The sequence below is a fragment of the Nematolebias whitei genome, chromosome 2, assembly GCF_014905685.2.
Source record: "Nematolebias whitei isolate Nwh7 chromosome 2, NemWhi1, whole genome shotgun sequence".
Lineage (NCBI taxonomy): Eukaryota > Metazoa > Chordata > Actinopteri > Cyprinodontiformes > Rivulidae > Nematolebias > Nematolebias whitei.
This window is the reverse complement of record NC_056499.1, coordinates 12,122,086-12,137,827: the sequence shown is the minus strand read 5'-3', so window position 1 is coordinate 12,137,827 and position 15,742 is coordinate 12,122,086. Positions and strand designations below refer to the sequence as shown.

Genomic DNA, 15,742 nt, shown 5'->3' with positions numbered 1-15,742 from the left:
ATCACTGCAGTACCCTTACTGTGGTACTATGACTACAATACTATTACTGTAGTACTGTTACTGTGGTACTATGACTACAGTACTATCACTGCAGTACTATGATTACAGTACTTTCACTACAGTACTATCACTGCAGAACTATCACTGCAGCACTATCACTTACAGTACTATCACTGAAGTACTATCACTAACAGTACTATCAGTATTGTATTATCAATGCAGTACTATCAGTGCAGTACTATTCCTGAAGTACTATCACTGAAGTACTACGCCAACAGTACTAGGACTAGAGTACTATCACTGCAGTATTATCGCTACAGTACTATCACTATAGTTTATTAAAAATGGCAGCAGCAGTACTGATGCGTACACACCTTTTACTTACATTGTAAGTATATGGTATGCACACCATAAGTACAAGTTATGTACTTGGTGAAAACCATTTACTTACAGGGTCCATAACTGGAATGCACTCTGTAAAGTACCTGGTATGTACCGGATGCTTACAAGGTATGTTCATTTTATGTACTCAGTATTTACTCAGTACATATTGGGTAGTTAGAGGATAGTGCATACCTGGTACATACCTCCTAAATGCCAGATATATATTATCTTAGTGCCCAGTCTTTATCAGGTACATAATGGTTACTTAATGGGTACTTTCTGTACTTTCCATTTCAGTTATGTGTGGGTTACATACAGTGTTCTTACAGCATACATGTTGGTGCGTTTATTGTTACTTAAGGTACATACTGGGGCTCTTACTGGGTACTTATCGGCTATGTACTGATATGTACAGTGTCTTTACAGGGTACATTTAGGTTTCATACAGGGTACATACCTGGTACAGTGAGTGTACTGAAAGGGTACATATCAGGTACACAAGTGTACTTATCGCCGCAGGTACGTCACGGCGTGTTGCTTCTCTGCATCTTCACTGCTGGTCGCCACGGGGTCCATGGATAAATCTGTAAACATCTGGAGGCTGGAGGACAGCTGCAGTGGACACGGTGAGGGACAAAACTCACTCCAGAACGAGGAAGAATGATAAATATATTATATATATATTTTATGTTTCTCTCTTTGACCTCACGGTTCAATGGAAAGGAGGAAAGTCGCTGCCTGGTTAGTTTTTTATTTTTTATCTTAAATATTTTTATCCATTAACTGATTCTTCATGTGTTTGCTCTGAACGTTTAAATCTGATGTAACAAATGTCAGTTAAATGGTTACCATTCCTTTTTTAGATGTTTTTTGTTGATTCCTGTGAACGACTCAGTTGTTACATGTTCGCGTTCTCTCTGTTCCTTCAGCTTTAAGTGTCTCACGTGGGTTTTTTGTGGTTTTTTTTTACTGTTTAATTTTTGCTTGTGTTTTTTGTTTTTCTTTTCTTATGTAGCTGAAGATTTTGCGCAAACATCAAGTGAAGGTGAGAAACAAAAATGTATTTATTGGAGAATGTGACTTTGCATCTCTTACAAAATGTCTTAAAGGAATGCATATCGCCCACTACCATGCATGCTAAAGTTAGCACACAGTGTTGAGGACGACTCTCAGCTACTACCACACCAAATATTAGCTCAGTATCTGCAAAGTTGACAAAGTTAAAGCCATTTCTGTGTTTCTGTGGCGCCACGTTGGATCTGGTTGACTCCAAATGGTAACAAGTTGTAGATAAATGTCTGAAAAATACTTCCAGAGAATGTCATTAAGATTCACCCAGTGGTTTGTGAGATACTTTGATAACAGACAACAACACAAATGTTAATGTACCTGGGTAGGTGCACATAACGCCAGCGTTTCCCCTACCATTAGCAGGGTGCCCCGTCAACAGAAACCAGCACCCTCTCTACAACCCCCCTCCTCCCCGGCAGCAACGGGGCACTAAGAGGTATCAGTTGACACCCCCCCCGGGTCGACACAAATAAAATACTACGAGCGCCCTGCCAAGAGAACTGATCTAGGGTAATCACTGAATGCACTCAGTATGTACTGTACTTTTTAAGTACCCAATATTTTTTGGGTACGTACTAGGTAATCAGAAGATATGTTTCAGGTGCTAATATGGTACTAACATGGTATGTACCTTAAACGTACTAGATACATACTCTCTAAGGACTTTGTACGTACCATCTACTGTACAAAATATGTACCCAGTGTATACCAGGTACAGGCTGTGCGCAAAGTGGATATCTACCTATTACGCATCGTGTACTTACTGAGTATGTGTTGTAGTCATAGTTTCTTTGCAGGGTATGTTTTGTTCTTTTATAAGGTCCATACCTGGTACTTACAGGGTACAAACTGGGTACTTACAGGGTATGTACTGAATGATCAATAAAAAAAGGTAAAAAAAGAAAAACAAATAAAAAAAACAACAACTGGACTTCTTTTCCGAAGCGATTCTATTCTTTCAGCTTCAGAATAGAAGTTTTTGTTTTACCTTTTTTTATTGATCATGACCTGGATGACCAATCTTCACCGGCGTATGTACCAATTACATATAGAGTACTTGACATTTATTGGATACATGGTTTCCTTATAGGGTATGTTTTGGTCTCTTAGTAGGTCATTAGCCTTGTGCTTACAGGGTACGTACTGCGTATATACAAGGTACTTAAAGAATACCCTGATGCATGCTCAATAATCCAGGTAGAACCACTTTGTGTATGCTGTTCAGTGTCAGGAGGGCTGTGATCAGTCTTACACCGGGGAAACTAAACAGCCACTGGCCAAAAGGATGGCCCAGCACAGAAGATCAACATCATGAGGCCAGGACTCTGCGGTCTACACTCATCTCCAGGCCAGCGGTCACTCTTTCAGGGATGAAGATGTTCACATCCTGGACAGAGAGGAACGATGGTTTGAGAGAGGAGTAAAGGAGGCCATCTTTGTGAAAAGAAATCGTCCATCATTAAACAGGGGTGGAGGCCTCCGGGTTCAACTGTCCCCCTCTTACAATGCTGTGATTGCTAGTATCACTCAGCCCTCTGTGAGTAGTAAACAGCCATCAGTGTGCTAATGATCCATTGTTAGGCTGATGGTCCTTCTTGAGCATGTGATCAGCTGGTTTTGGTTGTCAGCAGCAAACTGGTTGATCCACTCTGAGAAGGTGCTATTTAAGAGACTGAGCTGAAAACATCACCTCAGACTGAGGAAGTCTCTTGGATGAGAGACGAAACGTTTCTAGATTTTTTTTTGCTTTGTTTTGCTTTTGTTTTTTTGAATGTCCAGAGGACCAGATTGAACTTTTTTGGGTACTTAAAGAATATGTACTGGATACATTTAGAGTCTTTACAGGGTACATTTGTTTTTCTTATAGGGTACATACCTGATACTTGTGGAGTACCTACAGGGTATGTATCTGGCACATACAGGATGCCTATCAGGTACATTGAGTGTATCTATCAGGTACTTACAAAGTACAAACCGAACATACCCAGAGGATAAGTTGTGTGTGTGCATGCAGGGTATATATCCTGTAAGTACCAAATGCATACCAGCTAAGTACTCATTACGTACCTGGTACATACCTGGTACCCTGAAAGTGCCTGGTTCATACCTGATACACACAAGTTATGTATCTGCTTAGCTGGTAAAATTCTGGATAAAAGGATGTTACCTGCTGCAGGTACGTCACAGGCTAGCATGTCTTTTATAAGGTACTACCTGGTACTTTTAAGTATCAAGAGTGAATTTATCAAGTACTTCCTTTAGGTACAGGTACTTCCTTTGGAGTATGTTTTTACTGTAAATTAAACCTCTTGTTATTTAATACCTAGCAGGTTTTCAGGATTTGCTGTGTAGAGATTATTTGGTGATTTTTCAGCAGCTGACCCTCTCGTCTCAACTCGTCCTCTCAGGGAAAACCTCGGCGCGCCGGTCCAAGCTGCTGGTCGCCGATTGGTCGGAGGAGGACGTGTCGGAGTGGCTGGTGGAGGAAGGACTCCAGGGATTGGTGGACAGATTCAAGGCCAACAACATGGATGGGACGGAGCTGCTCCGTCTCACCAAGGAGACGCTGGCGTCAGAGCTGGGCATAGGTGAGGAAGACGAATCTCACACATGGCTGAGCGAGCACCGTGTCACTCCTTCACCACCTCCTTCTGTCAGAATCCTAATCCTCGCCTTTTGTCTCAGGGACACAAGAGAATAAATCTAGCCTGAAGGGTTTGACAGGAGAGGTTTCTTCTGAGATTCATCAGAAATATTTGTTTTTCTGTTTATCGTTTCTCACGTTTGTTTGCTGGATCAACTACTTCAGTTCAGTCGGGAACAATTAGCTCTGACTTCTGGTTTTCCTCACTCCATCTACCTCCATGTCCTCTCTAACTGCATCCAGATATCTCCTCTTTGGCCTTACTTTTTGTCTTTTTTTCTGGCAGCTGCATTTCTAACATCCTTCTACCAAAATAAAACCACTGTCCCTCCTCTGGACATGTCCAAACCATCTCAGTTTGGCCTCTTTAACTTTATCTCCCAGTTGTTCCACCAGTGCTGTACCTCTGATGATCTCATTCCTAATCTTATCCATCCTTGTCACTCCTAAGTAGAACCTCAGCATCTTCATTTCTCACTTCCAGTTCTGTCTCTTTGTCCATGTCTCTGTCTCCAGACCAGACAACATAGCTGGTCTCACTGTCTTGTAAACTCTTCCTTTGACCTTTGCTGACACCCTTTTGTCACAAATCACTCTTGAAACTTTTCTCCATCCACTCCATCCTGCCTGGACTCTCTTCTTGACCTCTTTACCAAAGCTTCTGTTTTTATGGACAGTTAACCTAAAGTCCTTAAAGTCCTGCACCTTTGGGACAGCACATACTGTCCATGTCTAAATGGATCTCTCTATTAATCTTATCTTGTTATTCTTTCAACAACTTCAGTGCAGAACGAACAGAACAGTGCACCAACATTGAAACAAGTGGCTCGGTCACAAGACGTGTATGTCTTTGTTTTATTGGCATTTCAAGTTACCATGGCAACGTAATTTACCAAAGAAAACCCATGGGATTGCATGGACAAAGCTTCCAGTCCTCCTAAAACTGTACACTATTCCAAATATCTCATAAACTGTTGGAGCAAAACTCTCCTGAAGTCATCATTATTCGGGTCAACCCAATTCAAAATGGCCACCAAAGCAAATACAAAAACGATTATGACTCGGTCAGTTTTAGAGATATCAAGCTGGTTTGGTGTGGTAGTAGCTGATAGTGATCTCCACCAAGTGTCTCTTCAGGATTTTGTGTTTCGTTTCTGCTTCCCTCCCTCTCCACCTTTGACGGACCCGTCTGCCGTCACAGCAGATGAAACGCGGTGCTGCTCAGCACTCTTCTGAGCTTCGCCGTGGTAAGACGGCGGGATTCGTGCCGCGTTGCTAAAAACAGATCAATGTGAACACAAGCTGTCACGCCGCCGATGCCGAGTAAACCGAGCAGTGATTGACAGCGGCCGTGGGAGGGGAATGACGGCACGGCAGTACAACGAGCGTTTGCCGAGAACGACGTGACGAACGCTGTAGACTGACATCGACAACACAACACTCCCACTTCAGCCTGGTGGCATCGCGTCGGAAAACTGAGCGCCTGACTGTCCTCGTCAAACTAAACTCATCTTCATCGCCTTTATAAAAAACAAGTGAGGTCGAGATCTCTTGTCCAAGGGTGACCTGGTCAAGGGGTTGGCAGCACAATGATCAAAACTAAGAAGAATATAATTATTTTACCCACATAAACGTTAATAATGAATAACAGTGACTTAAAATGGTTTAAAACAAGCTTCAGAGGAGAAACAACAACGTGACGTCAAACCTTGTAAGTCTGTAGATCAGTTAGAGCTCAGAGTACGTGTTGTGAGTGACTCTCAGCTACTACCACACTGAATATGAGCCTAAAATCTATAAAAACGAGAGCTACTACGAAGCCAAATTTTAGCTAAATATTTGTAAAATTGACTGAATTGTAGCTATTTTTGTGTTAGCTAAGGTTAATTAGCTGCAGTGGCCATCTTAAACTGGACCGACTCCCAAGAGTTAAACCGCTGTTGATGCACATCCAAGGATTATTCTGCAAACTGTTGCAATCTGTCCAGTGGTTCATGAGATATTTTGCTAACAGACAGTTGACTCCAATAGTTAATGGCAAAGTGTAAGGAAGAAATCTTGTGCAACCAATTAGCTCTTGGATTGTAAGTTGGAGATGACTCTCAGCTGCTACCACACCAGAATGTTAGCTAAATATCTAAAATCGACTGCGTTGTAGCTACTTTTGTGTTTTCTAAGATCCGTTAGCTGTGGCGGCCATCTTGAATTGGCTTGAAATGACATGAGCCCACAGCACAACAAATTAAAACAAAATAAGGACATACATGAAACTTTGTTGTTGTTGTTGTAAATTAACTTTAGACTTTATTGGAAATCTGTTTTAAAGATTGAGTTACGTAACTCCTAAAGTGCTGCAGATTAAAGTCAGACGAGCCGAAGCCCTTAAAGCCAAAGGCTTTTGCAGCTCAGACTAGCATTACGTAATGAAACAGCCATAAATATTTATTCTTTCAGCTGCACGTTAATCTTACGTAGCAAAATCTGTAAACAGACAGAGCAGAAGTGTGACCTGACAGTGTAAGTGCTGCGTGTCTGTTTCCATACAATGACAACATTACGTCTCTGCATACACCCAGGTTAATTTAACAAAAGGCTAGAGCCAAAAGATAAAAATAGCATCATAGCACAACTATAGTCATCACTTTGTAGTAGTATATTGTGTAAAAATACTTTGCAAACTGTGTGAGTAGATCTGGTTTTTTTTTTATCACAGCCGATCAGAAGCAGCTGCTGCACACGCTAACGGGTCAGTCGGCTTCAGTCTTCTGCTGCTTGTTTCAGATGAACAGCTGCTGGGTCCAAAACCAAGTACATTAGATTTTCTGAAAAACACATTGTGAGCACTCAGCGACAGCTGAATTGTGCTGAAAAGGCCGAAACTGAGTGAAATAACAAACACGCACACAAAACACTAGCTAAAATATGCAAAAACACTGGCTAAAAGTAGCCAACACTAACTTAAATTAGCAAAATGATAGCTAAAAATAGCAAAAGGAGACAAAGATTGAGCAAGTATGCTCAAGTTTTTTTTAAAGAATTGAAGAACTCAATGTAATTAGTTAATGTTATTATAATTCTACAAGGAAGATATTTGTAAAACTCAAATTTTCCTAAAATGTAAAAGTTACAGAACCCTCATGGCACTTTATCGAGCTGAATGTTTTGACTAAACTTTAAACAGAAAAACTACAGTGAGAACGTTGACTCCAGTTAAAACCAGCAGGTTTGTCGTGCTAAAGTCTTGATAGCGTTCGGCTGTGTTTGACTCTATATTTTATGAGAACCAGTCATTTTTTATTTTCTCCAGTTTTCAGACCAAAGTGTGTGCTTGGTGTTGGAGTTGGACAGACCGCTCTCACCCTCCACCCACGCTCACATTTGCCATTCAAGATGAAAAGTGCTAAACGCAGAAAGGACAAACGGCTCCATCATAGTGACAATGTTACACATGCCGGCACGGTTCTTCCCAGTCCTCGTGACTGGAGCACATTCTTCCTCCTGTTTCTTTTTTCCAGAGTCGGTCGGCCTGCGGGGTAAACTGCTGAGGAAGGTGGAGGAGCTGAGGAGCGCTGCGGTGTGTTCAGGGGTTCCTGACGAGTTTCTGTGTCCCATCACCAGAGAGCTGATGAGGGAGCCGGTCATTGCTGCTGGTAGAACACCTGAACTTTACCAAGTTCAAATAATGCAGTTTCTTTATACGCCCGTCGAAGGCGGATGTATTCTGGTACAGTCTCCGTCCATCTGTAAACTTTCTCACGTCTGCATCATCACTAGACGGAGTGACCCTTTACTTGACAGAGCCATTGCCATAGATTTCTGTGTAATAGTTTATCGACGGACGTATATGATGTGCCATCTTGTTGCTAATTGTGACATTGTTCTGTTTGCCCCAATAGATGGGTACTCCTATGAAAGAGAGGCCATCGAGAGCTGGATCAACACCAAGAACCGTTCCAGTCCCATGACCAACCTGCCCTTACTGACCACTCTGCTCACCCCCAACCACACCCTGAAGATGGCGATCAGTCGCTGGAAGAGCAGCCAGTAGCGTCCAGACGGCCTGCTGAACATCTAAAGTAGACAGGAACAGGATCGCTCTGTGCCGGGACATTTCAGGTTCAGGTATCTTCTGGTGGTGGGCTTCTTCAGTCATGCTGCGTTAAATACACAAACATCAGGAAAGACTTTGATCTTTTTATCTTGCTTTATGCACAAGTCACTTCTTGACACTTAGAACTTTACTTCTTGTAGTTTATCGTTGGAGCTGGAAAAAAAAAACGTCTGCAAAAGCTGGAGACTGACAATAAAACTCATAAATAACATTTTTTTACGTCTGACAGTGTAAGTAAGTGCTGTGTGTATGGTTCCATACAATGACATTACTTCTCTGCGTACACCCAGGTGGAGCAGTGGGCAGCTCTTGAGCGCCCAGGGAGTAATTAGGGATTGGGTGTCTTGCTCAGAGACACGACGACTTGTGGGAATGGCTGGGAGTCGAACCGCGACCTTCTGGTCTGAGGTCGGCTGCTCTTCCTCTGCCCCATCTCGGCCCCTACTACTACTACCAACTACTACTACTGCTACTACTACTACTGCTACTACTACAACTACTACCCCTACTTGCCCCCCTAATAACACAACGTATTGGTTTAATGAATATTATTGTGCATTTTGAGTTAACGGTGGCTGTGAGAGGTTTTGGACTGACATTTTACGTACCTTTCTTAAATCGTTGCATCAACAAATAGGAGAATATTTCTACTTTTAGAAAACTGCTTCTTCCAGTCGAGTGCCAGAAACTTGTAGAGTCGATGCTGAAGTGCAGTAAAATCATGTGTTCTAATGGTTCATTAGAATGTTTGGTCATTTCATAAACTTTATATAAAATATGTTGCTCCAGTGAGGTCAGTGAGATGCCTTCAAGTGCGATACCATAGATGGTCGCTGGGTTTTTGTTCCAAGCATAAAATACGAACAAGCTAAAGGCGGCTTTATACTCCATCAGACAAAAGACGTCTTTTCTCGTTCACGTGGTTGTAAGACGTTGTTTTCTGCGTGGATATTTAATACTCTAAGAAACTGGTGAAGAACTCCTTAGATAGAGAACTTGGCTTTTTTATATATGTGAATGTTTCTGTACAGTGCCCTGAGGCAACTTTGATGTGAATTGGCGCTATATAAATAAACTGAATTGAACTCCTGTTAAGCCCCTCCCACTGCAGCACACACTACGCCCAAAGAGAGACAAAAATGTGACGGTACTGTTGGCTAGCCGGCTGTTTTATTTCCAGTTGATGATGAAGGAGGAAGAGCTAGTATTTCTGTTAACTGAAGAGAAGCACCAATTAGAGAATTTGTCATGAAGAGACGGCCAACGTTTCTGACAGACGGTGCAGGAATGTGCCCCTGCGCTGTCCGGCCGAGGCGCGCTCCCTCCCGGACAGCGCAGTCATGGAGAAGTACCGGTGTCTCCACACTATCTCCTTTCAGGAGTTCTTTGACTATTTGTAAAAAGGTTAATTTGATCGTCTTTTATCTTCTAACAGCCTCAGCCAGCAGCTCCGCAGCAGCCGAATGAGAGCTGTGTAGTTCAGCCACTTTTCCACGTAAAACACACCCACAAAGCTCTGACCAGTCACACAAGACTTGGCCCATTCCCCATGAGACAACGGTTCTGCCAGGGAGTTGTGCCCAGAACCTTGGGGGCGGTTCTAGAACAAAATGAGGCAAAGTTCGTCACTTCCTTTGAACAATCCTCGCCTTCTGCTGTTGCTGGGAGATGAAACCAGTCCATTTTTCTTCTTGGTGTGGACATTAAAGAGCTCAGAAGAAAAGACACATAAAAAGTGGTTCAAGCAAATAATTTTGGCTCCAAATAGAAATGATTCGAAACAAAAATACAGTGGAGAACATCTGTAGGCTGTTAACAGATGTGACCAAACGGCACCAGCGGAGTCTCGACTGGACCAAGTGAGGAAGTTTGATTCCCGTTTTAATTTGTTGTGGGACTGAAAATCTCTGTGAAGGGGGTGCCGTTCTCAGCGTTGAATGTTTGGACCATCACTTTATTTTACCTCAGCCTAGAGTTTGCATGTTTATGCTTGTCTGTAATAATCAGATTTATCAAAGCTGTTCTAGTAGTTATGTGTTGAGCTGCAAAGAGCATTTATCCCTCCATACTTCAGAGCTTAATCATGTTTTCATGGAGTTAAACTGTGAAAGAAGTAGCTGTAGAAATGTGGTTCTCGTTATTATTTTTATTAAACCACACGTATAATGTGGTAACATTCTGTTTATCGTAGCATAACTGTAAAGGGTATAAGACGCTATGAACATAATGCAAATGTAATAATTCTTAAACCCTACATTCTGTGTCCAATAAAATCCATAAACTTCATCAGAATATGTTCTCGGCTATGCAAAAATAAATAGCATACTGTGCATTTTGAAGCAATAATGTTAAGTTACAAGAAGTTTTACACTAAAGTCATTTACAACACCTTTGATTGATCTAATGTACCAATCTGAAGTACAGAAGTGTTTTTTTAAAACCTGCTATGCCGACAGCCGATCGTTGCAAATATAGTGTCCACCGTACAAATATAAATGTTTTTTAAAAGACAGTCGACGATAGAAATGGTCGTAACCTGCGGCTAAAAGCGTGAGGTTTTTGTATATTTGTGCACAAAGCTTCCTCTGGTTTATGTTTTTGTTACAGTTAGTTCAATGTTCAGACAGAATCCAAGGGCGGTTCAGACAAAGTTGGCTTGTTATGTAAAATGTAATTAAAAAAACCAAAATACAACTATTTGCAAATCTCATAAATTCATTTCTTCACAGTCAGACTAATCCAAATTTAAATTATTTTTGGAAAGAGGAGAACAATTCTCCATCTTTTAAAAATGGTCCAATTCATTAATCGTGAATAAAATTTGGGTTTATGAGATTTTAAATCACTGTATTATATTTTTATTTACATTTCATGCAACGTTTCAGCTTTTCAAATGTGGGGTTGTAATGTTTTTTTTTTAATCCGGGGCTGTGGTAGCTCAGTGGTCAGTGTCGTGGTCTTGTAATCCTGAGGTTGCAGGTTCGAGCCCTCCAGGTTGCGTCAGGAAGGGCGTCTGGCGTCAAACGATTGCCAATTCTTTCATGAGAGTTCGCTCGCTGTGGCGACCCCTGAAGAAGGGAGCGGCTGAAAGAAACTTAAGATTTTATTAAATCCTACCTCAGGTACGTTTAGTGAATACGGCGGAGCAGCTGGGTACATGTACGCACAAAGCATCGCAGCCTGAGTTGAACTCTGGGTCTGTGCGCAGCAGCGTCAATCTACAAACGGGCTCGGGGAGCTCGGATCAGTGCTGCCTCCCGTGGGTCAGAGCGAGTTGAGGACGACCTCTGAGCTGCTTTCACACGTTGGACTCGATGAACGAGCGCTTGGGTTTAATGGGAGCCACGTGCAGAGCCGGGTTGTCCCTCGTGAGGCTCGCCTGTCTGTGCCGGCCCTCGGGGAAGAGGAGCTGGGAGGACGACGAGCCTCGGATCTCTCGCTGATGGGAACCGAACTCCCTGCTCGGCTGCTCCTGGAAGGAGGCGCGCTTGAACTCGCTCTGCCCCTGGAACTCCATGACCGACATGCTGAAACTCTCCGCTCCTCCTGGACTCTGTCGACTCGGGCCCGAGGTCTGTTGGCCCTGGACTCGCACCGCTTTGTCCATGACGCCCATGAAGGGCCGAGGCTTCAGGTCGGGTTTAGCCTTGAAGCTGCCGCTGCTCTTGATGGGGCAGGGGGCGTCTGGTGGCTGCTTGCCCCCGTCTGACAGGTTCCCGCTGGAGGCCTGACTGGAGCTGGAGCCCCTCGAACCTGCCGTTCCTCCTCCGCCCCCGTCCCGCCGGAGCTCGATCCCAGAGGCCAGAGCCAGAGCCAGGCTGTCCAGGGGCGTGGTGTGGGTGCAGAGTCTGTCGGGGGCTCTGGAGAAGCTGGAGGTTCTGGGCTGGTACATGGGCAGCAGTCCGGGCGGGGACGAGCTGCTGGGGGACAGGGGGTGGTAGTGCTCAGTGGGGCTGTGTCGGGAGTGTTCACTGGCCAATCCTGGACCGATGTCGATGCCCGCCGCAGGCGCCGGTCTCAGAGACATGTGCCTGCTGGGCCGAGGGCTCGAGGGGCCACACAGAGACACGGGCCGGACCCCCCCTCTGCTCCCAGACTGGAGGGAATGACAGCTGTGAGTCCGGCTGCTCTGGTTCTGCCTGTTCATGACGTGAACCAGCTCGTCCACAAACAGCTGGTTCTGGACACATTCCTCTGGAGGTAGTGGGGACTGGTCTCCCACACCAAAGCTCACTCCTCCAGGGAAGGTCCTGTTGGGAGCGTACGGATTCAGGGGCCAAAAATCTGGACTCTTCCCTCGGGGCAGGCCCCCCTCCCCACCCTCCTCCACCTCTCCGTCCACCAGCTCAGCTGGGATCTGCCTCTCCAGACTTCCCTGAGAAAACACGTCTGTTTCCTCCTCCGCAGGTTGGTGGTGGTGGGCGTGGGGGTCCCTGTCGTAACCCTGCGTGGAGCCGCTGCCGCACATCTTCTGATGATGTTTACACTCCTCCTCGACTCGCACCAGCAGGCGGCGGATCTCCCGGTTGGACGGGGAGAGTCGTGCTGCTTCGTGGAGGTCTGCCAGCGCCGCGGCAAACTGCCTGGGGACGAAAATCGACAAACCAAACTAAAAATCCTTCAATGTGCTGCAGATAAATCGCTCTGATTTCAAGTAATAATTTCATCTGCTCTACCTGCTGCTCCTCTTGGCTCGAGCCCTGGCGTAGAACGCTTCATAAGACCTCGGTTTCAGCTCCAGGGCTTTCGTTGCGAACTCCTCGGCGATGCCAAAATCCTGCGTTCAAAACCAGAAACATGAAATCAGTTCAGCATGAAGCCTGGTGGAAAACCCGCTGTTCAGATGGAGAGTTTTACGTCTGGCCTCTTAATTAAAAATAGTGTTTGCAGCTTCGTTGCGAGGCTCTACAGACTGCGGCTCGTGAAATGAAACCGATGCTGGGTTTGTTTTTAATGAGCAGAAAGAAGCAGGAAGCTGAAGGTTTGACCTTCTCGTCACTCGGGTGAACACGTAGCGACAACAACTCATCGTGTTGTTGTCCTTGAGAACGAGGTCAAAATGAAAGTTTTGGATGCGAGTTTCTGAACATTTGCTGCTAAATGTTAAATGGTGGCGTCGTCGAGGTCCTGCTGGTCCCTGCTGGTTCCTCACCGCCTGCATGCTGCTGTGAAACGTGGATTTAGTCGACCCACTTGGACGCCAGCTGTAAATAACTGTGTGTGGAGATGCAGAGAAAGGAGCGGGTGCTCCTGTCGGACAGTGAGAGTGACCTCATCACTTCACATCATCTGCTCCATTATTCATCAGCAGTAAAGACAGACATTTTTACAGTCAGGACGTCTGTCTTTCAGACACAATTTCAGAATAAAGGTCCTGAATGAAAGACTTTAATCTCCGTCATCTCTAGTTAATAATCTGATCCACAGATTAGAAAAATCTCTAGAAATCTGAGCTCAAAGGACGAGGCTCTCAGGGGCCACTGCATTAAAACAGGTCTAGTTCTGGTTCTGTCCTGGGCTAAGGAACACTTCCACAGATCATAACATCTGGTCTCCTCAGGTCCTCCAGAACCTCTAACATCTGGTCTCCTCAGGTCCTGGATGTTTACAGACTGTTTTTAAGTGAAGATGCTTCACTGAGGATGAAACCTGGACTTGGAACAACTTTTATTTCCATGTTTGTTCATGAGATTTGTAAATCGTTTCAGTCTGTTGCGTGTTTTGGAGTTGGGACAGCGAACACCTCAGATCCGATCTAAAATGAGCAGTAGTTTCCCAGAGCTGACCTGATCTTTTTAAGTCTGTGGAGATGAATGATCTGACAGGAGCGTGGAGCTCGCCTGGCCAGCCTGACGTCTAACAGCCTAAAACATGAGAGTGTCTGATGTAGCTCCGAGTCTTACGCTGGTTTTCCTGCGGCACCGGGACAGGTTCAGGTAGAGGGACACTCTCAGGTCCCGGAGGCCCTTTAGCTCCTCTCCTTGGACCTCGCGAGGGAGCTTCCTCAAAGCGTACTGGTACCGCTGGCCCGCCTCCTTCATACGTCCTTTCTGAGAGACACACAGAGGACGACAGGCTCAGTTCTGATCCGGTCTGGGTAAAACCTCTCTGTGGATGTGGGTACCTTGTAGAGCAGGTTCCCCTCCTCCATGAGCTTCTGCAGCAGGATGAGGAGGATGTCGGGTTTGGAGGAGGCCATGGCCCACGTAGCATGACCTGACAGAGGGACAGACTCTTTATATCACCTGCTTCACCTGTCGCTTCTGTTCTGCAGCTAAAGTTAATCTGGTACCTGATCGATCGTGCGGCGCCGATCTGTAGCCTTTCGGTTGATGAAGCAGAAGAGAAGAAAGAGAATTAAAGACAAACCTGCCGGAGAAAATGTAGCAAGAAGCTGTTCTGCAGTTACAACAAGAACCAAACAAAGGATTGGACAGCATTAGTCCCGACAGTGGGACTCAACACAGCGGGATGGTTCTACCGGTCTTGGATCCTTTCTTAAGAAGCGAAGCCACCAGAGACGGGTTCTGGCAGCCTGCCGCCCGGTCCGAACCTCTGGTTCCGTTGTTATCCGCTCTCTCCAGCACCGCCCCGTGCTCCACCAGGTTGTGCACCTAACAAGAAATTGGTATTCAAAGGTTATGATACAAGAAGGACGTGTTTGTTTGAGATCTCATTTGTTCGGCTGATTACCTCCGGAGCTGCATCAACAACAAGCCGATCTTCGGCTCAGAGAACATTTGAATTAAAGACGCGTTTGATTGTCCTCCTGGTGATCAGGAGGGAATCAGAGCTTTGCTCTGAAGTTTCTAACTCTGCAGGATGTTTGATTGAGCCAGGAGCAAATTATTTAATTAACATTCCCCTCGTTTGGCTAAAAATATCCTGAAATGACAATTATGTGAAACAACAATCACATAATTATCAACAGATTCACTCCAGAGCAGATAAAAAGGTTTAGTATGATTATTATTTCACAAGTTCACTGGACACTTTATTCTAAACTGCAGAAATTTGTATTTTCTCTGAAATTATAATTGGAATAATAATAACTTGAGAAATGTTGTTCTGTGAAAATGCAGCGTGAACTGCTGAATGATTTTAAATTAAAGCAGCTGAAGAAGCTGAAAACAGCTGAAAAGGTTTCATCGCTGTTGATGTGAGTTGAATTTGCACAGCTGACATTTGTTGCAAGCAGGAAAATAAAAGCAGAAATAAACAGCTGAAATGTGTAGAAACTGAAAAGAGCAGTAATGAGCAGAGCAAGTTGAAATACGAAGAGAAAGGATGAACAAATTAAAAATATCTTCAATTGGTTTTTTTTTTTAAGTTAATTAAATGAGCAGAAAAAATCTGAAAACAGTGAAAAAGTAGCATAAATGGCTGAAAGGAGCATAAAAGTTGAAAATGTAAAAAATATAAAAATAATAAATGTATATATATACATATATATATACATATATATATATACATATATATATATACACATATATATACATATATATACACATATATATATATATATATATATA

General features: G+C 44.1%; 2 protein-coding genes across 4 annotated transcripts in view; one reads left to right on the top strand and one right to left on the bottom strand.

The window, feature by feature from the left end:
* wdsub1 (WD repeat, sterile alpha motif and U-box domain containing 1) overlaps positions 1-8,381 on the top strand; it is a 14,881-nt gene extending 6,500 nt beyond the window's left edge. The window contains exons 7-12 of one of the 3 annotated variants that reach the window (XM_037696702.1): positions 904-1,010; positions 1,108-1,125; positions 1,400-1,429; positions 3,864-4,043; positions 7,615-7,749; positions 7,996-8,381. In XM_037696702.1, the coding sequence (XP_037552630.1) occupies positions 904-1,010; positions 1,108-1,125; positions 1,400-1,429; positions 3,864-4,043; positions 7,615-7,749; positions 7,996-8,147 (622 nt within the window). In that variant the 3' untranslated portion in view covers positions 8,148-8,381. Of the gene's footprint in view, positions 1-903; positions 1,011-1,107; positions 1,126-1,399; positions 1,430-3,785; positions 4,044-7,614; positions 7,750-7,995 lie in introns of all 3 variants that reach the window. The other 2 variants (XM_037696694.1, XM_037696710.1) reach the window with 2 other exon arrangements.
* A 3,091-nt stretch (positions 8,382-11,472) lies between these two features.
* The window catches only part of LOC119425535 (protein TANC1), a 58,799-nt gene continuing 54,529 nt past the window's right edge, over positions 11,473-15,742 (bottom strand). Inside the window, exons 20-26 of the mRNA XM_037693065.1 lie at positions 14,904-14,911; positions 14,692-14,824; positions 14,503-14,532; positions 14,335-14,426; positions 14,114-14,260; positions 12,887-12,987; positions 11,473-12,793 (exon numbers count right to left, since the gene is read on the bottom strand). Coding sequence (XP_037548993.1) covers positions 11,509-12,793; positions 12,887-12,987; positions 14,114-14,260; positions 14,335-14,426; positions 14,503-14,532; positions 14,692-14,824; positions 14,904-14,911 — 1,796 coding nt within the window. The 3' untranslated portion in view covers positions 11,473-11,508. The remainder of the gene's footprint in view (positions 12,794-12,886; positions 12,988-14,113; positions 14,261-14,334; positions 14,427-14,502; positions 14,533-14,691; positions 14,825-14,903; positions 14,912-15,742) is intronic.